Genomic DNA, 11,564 nt, shown 5'->3' with positions numbered 1-11,564 from the left:
TACAGGGATGTTCAGAGCACTAAAAGGATGATCAGAGAACTTCAGAGCAGTTACATTAATCAAATGCAGGAGCTTTTAAGAATGTTCCCAAAATTTCAAGCATACTGCGGGGTCTTCAGGGAAGCTCCATGAATATCAGCGAAGCTCCATGAATAATCAGCTGATGGCCTAAAAATGCAGAAACTATTTCCTTCGGATCATTATAAGTTGGGGAAACAGTTTTAAGTTGCCAACGTATCTCAAAAGGTCAAGCTTCAATTTCTCCTTACATGAGCTTCTACACAACGGTTTGAATAATATGAAGACGGAGTTCGCAGTCTCCACCATTTACGCAAAAGGTCAAGATCACTGTTTTATCACAAGCAGGAATTTCCACCGTACAAACCCCACAACGGAACGTTGTCGTCGTCATCCTGTCCAGTTCATTGCACACCACACTGCCAGCCCCATATCATTGTCCACTATTAGCAGAATTAGGTACGCGCCGGATGCCCCATGCGCACTCGTCGTTCAGTCAGCCGGGCCGGCATTATTATTGCCAACCTATAGCTACCCACCTAGCCAACCATTTGCGCTCAAGTGGCCGCACTACTGTTGTTGTTGTTGTTGCTATTACTGCTGCTGTTGCTCTTTGGCACGACGGGATTAATTGAAGTAATTAATCAGAGATCCAGCTCCAGCAGCATCCAACCGTCCGTCCGTTTTAATACACAGCTGGGTGCGGATGCTCTACGTGTAGGGCAACAACAAACGAACGAACGAACGAACGAACGATTGACCGACATGAAGGCGCGGTGATCTCGTTCGCTCCTCTCCCACCAGGCCGCCTCTGCCACATCCCCACCCCACGCCCCACACAGCTTTGTTGTAATCTGCAAAACACTTGGGCGATCACTTGCGGGTTTCCATCTAGTGAGCCGCGCCGCGGCATAACCAACCGGCAGTTACACTGTCAATTGGCGGGGTACACATTGCTGGAAATTTGAGCATTATTTTTAATGAAAATGGTTATGATTAAGATCTGTCTGGCGATCATTAGTGATGACGTTTTCCAATCGCCGGAAAAATACCTTTCGGAAAATGTTCTCAAGAATAAATCACAGTGTACACAGTCGGAAAGCTTCCACCGAGAGTTGTTCACATATGCGAACAGCGGATGAAGCTGATTTGAACACGTGCACTCGTTTTTTCCTCTCGCGCTCTAGACATATGTGTGTGTATGTGTACACATATTTTCGTACAACTGCCTCCGGGCTGATTCGGCTGATGGGATGGATGATGATGATGATGACGACGAGGAAGAGGAGGACGATGGACCAGACAACGACGACGACGAAGACGACGGCAACGGGAAGAAAAGTGGATTTTATTAAAAGGTTATGCGGATGCGGTTTCTCCATGGCTTCCTTCGTCGCATGGTTCGATTTTTAAAGTGTAGCGTACTGCAAAAAGTGCCAAGCAGGCCGTGACTTTTCGGATATGCTTATGTTTTAGCAGTAGAACAACAGTTTTAGATTTTTTTTTCAATTATGACATTTTTTCAAATTATTTATTATTTGACAGAGTCTCACTATTTTATAAATTACTTCTTCTTCTTCATCAAAGGGAACAAATATAATTTGTTCTATAGTATGCTATATGTACATAAATAAAGTTTATGCCTTCTTCTGATTAAAAACTAAAAAACAAACGTTATAAAGTCATCGGTTCTGTTGCACCTTTACACAAATGAAAAAAACTAATATTCTCTTCCGAAAATGAAATTCATCGGTGTCTGTTTGCGTGCTAGAAACGAACCTTTCTAGAGGGTTAATGCAACTAAATTCTACATTTTGTACAAGAGGGCGCCTCCTATGACCGAAGAAAGCGTGTCGACTTTTTGACAGATGACTGTTGCGACGTGGTCGTCGCGTTCGCGTATGACAGGTCAAGGGAAGCCGTTTTCCGCTTTGTTTTTGTTCTTAACTGTGCTTGAGAATGAAATCAGTTTTATGACCGTACGTAAGTAAACTTCTTCCATAAAAAAACATATTCTATAGATCACAGAACATTATAATTAATAATTAATAAGATGTCGCACGCAAGCGCATTCCAGCAGTGTGCAGTTCAGGACGCAGCCACGTCCCACCGGTTTGTTGTTTTTGTTGTTGCGTGCGCGTCAGTCAAACAATGACCGTTGTTGTTTTTGCTTTTGTAGTTGTGTGTTATGTGTAAGTCAGTTTATGTTTTTGTTTTGTTCAGTTCGAGGCTGAGATCATCCAAACTCCTAAACAAGCAGCGGCGGCCAACGGACGGGACCGGCAACGGAAGTCCCGGTCCCGGTCCCGGTGGGCGTTCAACCTTTGTTCACACTTTTATGTTGTGACAATTCACGTCGATTTGTCTTTTGCCTGCAAGAGAAAAAGAGAAAATATTGAGATTAGAGTCCAGTTTTGACCAGAGAAAGCAATAGTTGACGGAGAGGCGGGACTGTGACGAGCGAGCGCGTGTGTGTGTATGTGTGGGTCTAGGGTAAGTATACGTAACACGATCATTAAACACCTGGGCATGGAAAAGGTATGCGGAAAACGAACTGTGCAGATTTAGAGCACACGGCGTCTTTCACTCACTGCTCTCGGTGGTATTTGGAGTGGCAGCTCCGAAGTGGTGGCGGCGGTGGCTTCAGCTTCACAAAACTTTCCAATTTAATTGTGCAAATACACCGCAACAAATCGTGCCCGCTTTGGAACCACGGCGATGGATGGTCGGACGGACGGATGGCAGAAGGAATGCCGGAGCGGACACCAATCAGGCACATTGATTTGCGGCTGCGGTTGTTTGGCGTGGTCACTGCAGTAGCCCAGGTAGTTAGTTGACTTTCTAGCTGCGCGCAGAGTTCGTCAAGTCACGAACTCTAATCAAAGCCCTGTGTAACAACTACTGGCAGGTCACGATTTTGTTCGACTTTGGTGAGAAATCGATCGTCGTTGGCGTCGCCGCCGCCTTAGCGCAGCTGTGTTGACAGTTTTCGAAATCGAAGCAGGCGTTTCTGCGGCTTTGAACGGAGGAGGGGTGATCAAGACGAGGGAATGTCCATTTGTAATAATCAATTTTCTTCAGGTGGTGTGAAATATCTGAAACATATGTTCGAGACGCATTCGTTTTGGTTCGTCGCAACTGTCAAAACTCGTTTGACGAGCGCGGGGCCCCGTGATCGCGTAGTGGAATAAATTCATGAAGTCGAAACATATGTTAATCAATTTATAGGCCGTTTTCGTATTTTAATTTTACGGGACTAAGCGATCGACGCTCAGCAGCGAACGGGGTGAAAATTTTGCACGTGTTCAGTTCGATCACGGCCGAAGAAGGCGAAGGCGTGGAGCCGATTGGTTTGGATTGCTTTTGTCTTCCCTTCTGCTTCGTGCTTCTCTACCTATTCGGGCGTTGTCGTTCTTCACCGCTGAAGAGGTTATTTAAGCGCCTTATTAAAATTGCAGATCGTTGTGTCGCGTTTCCGTTTCGTTAGTCGCTGGCGCTGAACGGATTTGGCGCGAGGGGGGATTAGCGAGGCGCGATCGTACGCTATTTTTAGGTGATTTGTAAGCCTAAAAATAGTCGTTGTCGTCGTTGTCGCCTTCAGCCCATGATCGCGATCGCAATTGGTTGGGTGGAAGAGGTGGCGCGGCAGTTGGTGTGAATATTAATGACAGATCGTTAATTAGCCAGGAGGGTGCGATATGTGATCGCTCTTTCTCCGTCTCTTTTACCAGTGCTTCGCGATCGTCAACGGTAGAGCCGGTAGTTCGCTTGAACTGGGTCAAACACTTGGCGATCGTTCGTTAAACTCTGTGGCCGTCGCGCGGCTGCGGCGGCATCTTTAATTAGGTGAAACTTTGGCAGTACAGCGAGTTATTCACCCGTCAGAGCGAAAGCGCAGCGAACGATCACGATCTGTCAGACCGTGTCGTGATCGCCTAACTTCAAGTGCCCGTGAGACCGCGATGGATCAATTTCACGCTCCACTGCAGATGCCAATGATTGTCAAACAACCACAGATAAGCGGACAGTGCACTTCGCTTACATCTGTCACCATCCATTTGTCTGTGAAGATGACGCAGCACTTGACACAGCCACTTTTGGCGATGGAATTGGTTTTCCCCAAAGCGAAAACAACAACAACCGACCATTCAAGCAGGAGGTGATCAAGTACCTCTTCTTGGATACCTGAACATTCAAAGTAGGCGAAAAAGGAGTTGAAAATTAAAATTTTTATGGATGCCAAAACCTTGACGTAACCACCCCAACGACGACAACCGTTGAGGTGAACAGACGCGAAAAAAAAAAATCAAGCCCATTACAAAATCTCGGCAATTTATTTAATTTGATCCGCTCTCTCACACACAGATAGAAACGGATCCACTGACAAACCCTGCTGCCAAAGGTGGGAGCGGTGAGGCAGTGACGGTGCCCGCGTGAAAAAAAGAGCGGTGATCGTTGTTTGTTAGTGCCTTCATTTTAATAACCCGATGCAGGTGTTCATTTTTGTGTTGAAAAATATCGCACACTCGTCTCGTCGTCATCGTAGCAGTCGGGGTCGGATGCGATGGGTACAACAGAGCCGCGGACCGAATGTGGGAAAGGCGCCGTCAGCTTACGAGCATGCGATAGAGAGAGAGAAGGAGAGGAATGCGGCAAAGAGGGTGAAAAAGGTTAAAACAATCTTTATTTCGCTTCTCGCGCTCATTCTCTCTCTCTCTGTTCCCGCCGCCCCTTTCACGGTCCGCATCTTCGTTCCCACGTTGGACAATTTTGCATTCTTGTTTGTTTGTGCCGCTCATGTGACTTCGGTTCTGGGAATTTCTCCACGTACACGAACCTCGGCCACAAATGAACGGTACTTGATCACTTGAAGAAATACGACACTTACCACATTGGTTGAATCACTGCCGCTGCTACTACTGCTACTGGAACTGCTGGAACCACTCACGGCAGGACTGACAGGGACATTTGCGGCATTGGCCAGGATCATGTTGGGACTTGGCCGCACTCCCAGCGGTTGCCGAGGACCCACCGGTGTGGACTCCATCTGTTCCGCAGCATTCTGATGACTAGCCAGAGCCTGCACGGGATCGAAATTATTCACAGCCGGATGCGATTCCAGTGCGCTCTGCAGGTCACAGATGTAGTCGATGACATTCTGGATGACCTCCAACTTCGACAACTTCCTATTCTTGGGCATGAACGGTACCAGATCTTTCAGCTTCGACAGGTACATCTGAATCTCGGCATTTTCACCGTCCCGGTGCCGCTGAACTCGGCCGTTGGCAATTGCCGGCACCGACGCACCCGTAGCACACACCGCTGTGATGGCCTTCATCTTTCTTGCACGTTTAACACAAATTTTGACAGATTTTCTTCCGGATGCAATCCGGTATCTTGCTTCGCACTTAAACACTCGGATAGATCCTCTTCCACGGAAAAATTGAAATTCCAATTCACTTTCAGCGTTTCAGCGCCCTTCAGTTTCCACTTTATATTCCACTCTTTTATCAACCAAGCAAATTATCCTTCAGATCCTTCAAGGTTGTCGCTGTGATGCTTTCTATCACTTGTTTTCACCACCGCACACCTTTCTTTAGAGAAAAGAATTTCACCAATTAAACAATCAAACCCAAACGGTACGGTACTGTAGTGCGAGAGTGCGATCAAAACGCGTGCGATACACTCGAGCGCTGGTAGAAGAATGAGTGAAATTGGTCCCACTCCGGCAATTCATCACTTCTCGCCGAGCGCCCGCTCAGATTCGGCCGTTTCGTTGGCAACCGGCGCCGCCTACCGAGCACGAAGCCGACCCGAGCGAACGTTCGGCTCACGTTCGTGCTATCCCCTCCACTTGCGATGCATTGTTCGGAGCTTGCATGCAAGCAGCCTCTGCATAGCGATGCTGAACACTGGCCTTGTTGTGTTGTTTGTTTTGATAACGAGACAGACCATGATGACGAAGAGCATGGGTTGAAGAAGAGGAGGGGGTGGGGCGGGTGTCATAAAGTGCAAGTTCGTTGAATCGATGATCTCTGCTGGTCGGATGAGGATGACGGAGGATGATGCATCCGGAAAGCGAAGAAGCGGGCTATGATTGGCCGCTTCCGCGATTGATGGTGTTGTTTGCGTTCGTTTTGGTGGTTCGTTTCTTGTTGTTGAACGCTAATCGGAGTCAAGTGAGTTAATGGAAAATAGATGGAAGAAGATGCGCAAAAGATAGGTGACACATCTGGGAACACGTGGCAAATGTTGATCGAAATGTTTACTTGCTCTGTTGTTGCTATTAATTTCAATATTCTGCTTATAGTAGTTACAGGTTTTTTTCCTTCGCGTAGGAATGTTTTTGTTGATGTCATATGATAGCAACATTAATATTATTCAAACTATTTACTAGAATATCCTCAGAATTATTTTGGAATTATTCTTCAAACCAGTGCTGAGATTAGTCATTGTCATTGAAAGACTTTCACGCGATATTGACAAATTTTTTTTTTCACACAGGCAGTTACTTGATACTCAAAAACAAAAACCTTTGTCAAAATCTCATTCATTTTTAGTCAATGACAAAGATTCACCTGGTAACAAAAAGTTTAATTTCGTGCATTTTGAGTCACATTGCATTGTTATCCAAGTAGTTTAGGACGTAGATGCTTGTTCACTTTAACGGCTCCGTGTAATTGGTTTGCTCATATCATTTAATTAAGACACAGAACTCTCCGCATAGTTCCCATCCCATTATATGCATATCAGAATCACCTCTAGAATCCGTCAGGAGTCTTTCTAACCATTCCATTCGAATTCTACTCAGAGTTATCTTAGACTTTTGGTCTGAACTGCCTTGGAATTGTAACCAGTTGGTTACAATCCGTGGATTTTCGTTTGTATGAGTTGTTGTTGTTTGGAAAATTCACGTTTTGTTAAACCTAAAACAGTAGACACACACAAGAGCGAGAGGGTTTGTGCCGCTGCAAACAACAACGTAACGTTACTGAAGGGAGGAATATCTTGGCTTTAAAATAACAATGGATGCGCAAATTGGATGATGAATAGCTAGCCATCTTAGATTTGGAAGATTAGGCAGAAGTAATCAGGCGTCCGTGTAGACCGGTACCGTAAAGTGCAGTGCCATTTAGTGTACCCCCCCCCCCCCTTGTAGGGTTTCTGGGATGTTGGACTGCCTCCGTTCAGGACCTCGTACCGTAAACAAAACGGTTTTACACGGCTCGGCTCGGAAGTCAAGATGGCTTCCGAGCCTAATAGTAAATGATCCTCGATCGTCCGTCAGGGACGATTCCCTCAGGCCGGTGGCCTTAATTGCCAAGGAGGGTCCCGTCTCGGCTCGACCAAGGTGGCCATGCCACGGTCAGCCGATTTTGTCAACGACGGAAGACGCCTGCCAGCCAAACGAGCCAGCAACGGCCTGCTGAGCCGTATGTGGCTGATGGACGCCACCAGATCCGCCATTCTCCCAAAGCTGCAACAACACTGTCTGCAGCCCGCGCCGCAAGTTTCCGGCCACACGGTAGTGCAGGAGCAGCCGTGTGGGCCAACGCCAGCGTCGTGACGCCGTAGGAGATCCCACTGCAGCAGTGAGTACAGTGCAAATTTTAAAACCCTCACATACACGCCACATGTGAAAACCCTCACCCACACGCCACAGAATAGGGCAAATAAATGTGTTATAAAATGTGAATATTCCTGTGTTTCATACTTTGTCCACGTAGCCCCTCCGAATACCCAGTAACATGCCGGCCCTGCGACACAGTTCAGTTACCCGGGAGTGTCTGGTCATGCCATAGTCACAGAATGCTCCATAGAAGACTGTTCTACTTACCTTAGAATGCTGTTGGAGATCTTCTTAGAATTCCCTTGAAATTATCCTTTGAATTCGTTGTAGAATCCTTGTCTAATTAAGACGATTTTTATCAAATCACTACGCTACCATGACTGAGGACAAAATAATGGATCGAGGAAAACGAATTACAGAGAGTTTCAGCCGGATTCCTTGGAACTCCTAGAACAATCTTGCACTTTTTCTGAAGTTGATGGGATTGTTTTGAAGTCCTCTGGTCATCCTCGAAGTGCTCGGAACATCCCTGATTATAATGAGAATACCAGAACATCTAGAAATTAATGAACATCCCTATTGAAGTTCTCTAATCTTCCCAATTTTGTATTAAATTTAAGGAACTTCTCACAATTTTCTAACGTCCGTGTAACTTCCTTGAAATTAATTGATCTGTCTCTATGTTCTCAGAGCTTCCCTAAAGTTATCTCATTTCGTCTGAAACAGATGGAACTGTCCTGAAAACCATTATTTTTTTGGACTTCAGACAAATCTAGAATCGCACTACCGTTCATGTCGGGGCGACCCCGGCGTAGTGGTTAACATCCATACCTCTCACGTCAAAGTCACGAGTTCAACTCTCACCCCCGGACAAGTCACGAATGACCCAAGAGTGTTAAAGTGACTATAACAAAAAAAAAAAAAAAAACTACCGTTCATACTGGTACCTACGCTCTGCTGAAACCAGGAAAACCTCAACCCAAGCTCCTCCCTTGATCCTATCCTTCGACAATGTACCCCTCTAAACTCGGGTAAGTCGCAAGTATTCGGCCCAACTCCTAATAGACGTAAAGTTAAGTGAATTTTGTTACAAACAATGATCTATGAATTGTAGGCTCCGTAAAGCTAACGTTATTGAGCCTTCCAAATAAATGAACTAGATATTAAAAAAGTTCTTTGGACTTGTGAAGTTTCTAAAATATTTCTGATGTTTCCTTAAGGTCGCTGGAGCTCTCTGGACTTTCCTGAAATTCCCGGGATGAGATATTCAAATATATAAAAGCCTTTTCATAATAGTTTCCTCTGACAGTTTAACGGGAGCAGGCAATAAACATTTTGATTATTTAAAAAAATGGTATAAATCGGTATAAAAAAATCGGTATTCTGACAAACGTTATCTGTATATATCAAGTATCGGTATCAAGTTCTAAAATCGGTATAAATATCGATAAATCGATATATCTGGCAACGCTAACTTCGATACTCAGAGGTTGCCTTGATCAAAAGAATGTTGATATCTCAAAATTCAAATTAATGCAGGTAGTTGGTCTATCTGTTAAGGTTGACTTCATTTTCAGCTAAAGGTCTGTTTAGACTATCTGATTTCTTGGTTTGATTTTGATCGCCGCCATAATGAAAAATCTGCTCGAATTTACTTTCGACACTCTTTGTTGAACCCCCCCGGTTGCTGGTGTTCTGCTTGCACATGTCGATAGAACTGTCAATTTAGATTTCAAAACAAAACTGTATCAGAAATCAAAAGTAAATACTTCCATCTTGAACTACCGGAAAATCGTTCTAGCTTCGGCAGGGGTATTTGCTTTTATTATTTTAAATAAAATGAGAAGGAGAAGGTGAACTTTGTGGAGTATTAAATGGTTGCTCAGGAGGAACACCGGCAGGGATCTGGCTCGTCTTGTCCTTCAAGAACTGCGATATGAAGATAAAAATGGATTTCTAAACTTCGCCAGGATCTCGATACCAACTTTCGACAAGTTAGTGGGAAAAGTTCTCTATAGATCTACATGATTCCTGGAGTTCTGAAAATTTCTGTTAAGAACTCAATTCTGCACATTTCTTTGAAGACCTTTGGACGTACCTGAAGTTTTGTTTCTGTTCTCCGGTAAAATATCTTTAAAGATGAACAAATTTTCCTGAAGATCTGCAAATTTCTCGGTAGTTCTGCAGATTTCTTTGAAGTTCTATGTGTTTTTCAGAAGATCTGCAAATTTTCCTAAAAATCTACAAAGTTCCTGAATCCCTGAAGATTTAAGATCCTTTAAGAATAACAATTATCTCTGATGTTCACAAAATTTCTTAGAATCTACAAACTTTTCGAAAGTTCTGTAATTTTCTCTGTAGATTTTCATGATTCAATAAATATCTACAAATATCTCTGAACATCTACACAATTTCCTAAAGAATTCAAAGATTATCTAGAATTTTTTTAGCTTCCGGAAGTTTTAGGAAGTTTTCTGAAGTTTTACTTTTTTCTGAAGTTGTGAAAATATCTCTAAAGATCAGCGAACTTACCGGAAGTTCTGTAAATTTCTCTTAAAATCCAAGAACAACAATAAAAATCATTTAAAATTTATTTAAACATCTGCAGATTTTTCAGTAGATTTACGATCTACCCTCATGAACTTTTCTGAAGTTCCTAATTTATTTTTCAAATTCTTCAAAGTTTCCTGAAGTACTGTATTTCTGCTCTGAAGATCTACGAACTACCCTGAAGCTCAACAAATTTCTCAGTAGATCTCCAAACTTTTCTAAAGTTCTGTAAATTTCTTGGATTTCCATAAAGTTCTGCAGATCTTTCAGAAATTCTTTGAAATTCCCCAAAGCCCTACACAATATCTGAACATATTTTAACTTCGCTGAAGTTTTAAATATTTATCTGAAGAATTACGAATTTCTCTGAAGTTGTGTAAATACTTCTAAAGATCGGCGAACTTTCCCGAAGTTCTGTGAGTTTAGCTGAAGTTTTGCAAATTTTTCTGAAAACGTACGAACTGTCTGGCGTTCTGCACACTTCTCTTAAGGTCAACAGATTTCTAACTTCCATGGAGTTCTGCAAAATCTTGGACCTTGTTTTTGGAATTGAGGTACTTTTCTGACATTTTACGAATTTTTCTGAAGATCTCACATGAAACTGTGAAGCTTGCGGAAAAATTCCTGCAAATATCTTTAATGTTCTATAAAGTTGTCTGAAGCTCCGTAGTTCTATTCTCAAGATCTACAAAAAAAAAAACCTTAAGGCTCAATAAATTTCACAGAAAATCTGCAAACTTCTCTGAAGTTTTGTAAATTCCTCTGCAGGCTCTCGGGCCACTCTGAAGATCTGAACATTTCTCTAAAGACCTTAAGTTACCTTAAGTTTTCAATTTTTTTTTGGAGATCTTCTTAGAATTCCCTTGAAATTATCCTTTGAATTCGTTGTAGAATCCTTATATAATCAAGACAATTTTTTCAAATGATACGCTACCATGACTGAGGGCAAAATAATGGATCGAGGGAAACGAATTACAGAGAGGTACCGCTGTTTACGGATAGAGTTTCAGCCTAATTCCTTGGAACTCCTTGAAAGGTCTTGCACTTTTCCTGAAGTTAATGAGACTGTTTTTAAGTTCTCTGATCATCCTCGAAGTGCTCGGAACTTCTTTGATTATAATGAAAACACCAGAAAATCTTGAAATTAATGACCATCAGCATTGAAGTTCTCTGATCTTCCCGGTTATTTTTTAGAAGTTCTCACAATTTTCTAACGACCGTGTAACTTCCTTGAAATTAATTGATCTGTCTTTATGTTCTCAGAGCTTCCCGAAAGAGTTCTCTGGACTTTCCTGAAATTCCCGGGATGAGATATTCAAATAGATAAAAGCCTTTTCATAATAGTTTCCTCTGACAGTTCAACGGGAGCAGTCAAGGGGTGAGACAGCTTTACTCTGAGTTGCTTTTTTGCAGCGAGTAGCTCGCG

The 11,564-nt window shown here is 43.3% G+C and overlaps 1 protein-coding gene across 1 annotated transcript; it reads right to left on the bottom strand.

Moving 5' to 3' along the window:
* Positions 1 to 1,893: 1,893 nt before the first annotated feature.
* Positions 1,894 to 5,697, bottom strand: emc (Basic helix-loop-helix domain-containing extra-macrochaetae). The gene is made up of 2 exons (XM_065228799.1): positions 4,907 to 5,697; positions 1,894 to 2,390 (listed from the first exon to the last, which is right to left on the bottom strand). Exons 1-2 carry the CDS (start codon positions 5,354 to 5,356, stop codon positions 2,370 to 2,372), a joined length of 471 nt encoding a protein of 156 aa, XP_065084871.1. The 5' UTR covers positions 5,357 to 5,697; the 3' UTR covers positions 1,894 to 2,369.
* Positions 5,698 to 11,564: the final 5,867 nt, after the last annotated feature.

This window comes from Ochlerotatus camptorhynchus, unplaced genomic scaffold (assembly GCF_037179485.1).
Source record: "Ochlerotatus camptorhynchus isolate MF236.1 unplaced genomic scaffold, CSIRO-AGI_Acam_v1.1 ptg000023l, whole genome shotgun sequence".
Lineage (NCBI taxonomy): Eukaryota > Metazoa > Arthropoda > Insecta > Diptera > Culicidae > Ochlerotatus > Ochlerotatus camptorhynchus.
Note: the sequence above shows the minus strand (reverse complement) of the source record. Positions and strands in the feature narration are given on the sequence as shown.

What these genes read in the sequence shown, in the direction of transcription:
- emc (XM_065228799.1), bottom strand. Translation starts at nt 5,356, where the DNA reads ATGAAGGCCATCACAGCGGTGTGTGCTACGGGTGCGTCGGTGCCGGCA. An exon ending in GCAGTGATTCAACCAATGTG is followed by an intron (nt 2,391 to 4,906) that starts GTAAGTGTCGTA and finishes TTTCTCTTGCAG; the next exon opens with GCAAAAGACAAATCGACGTG.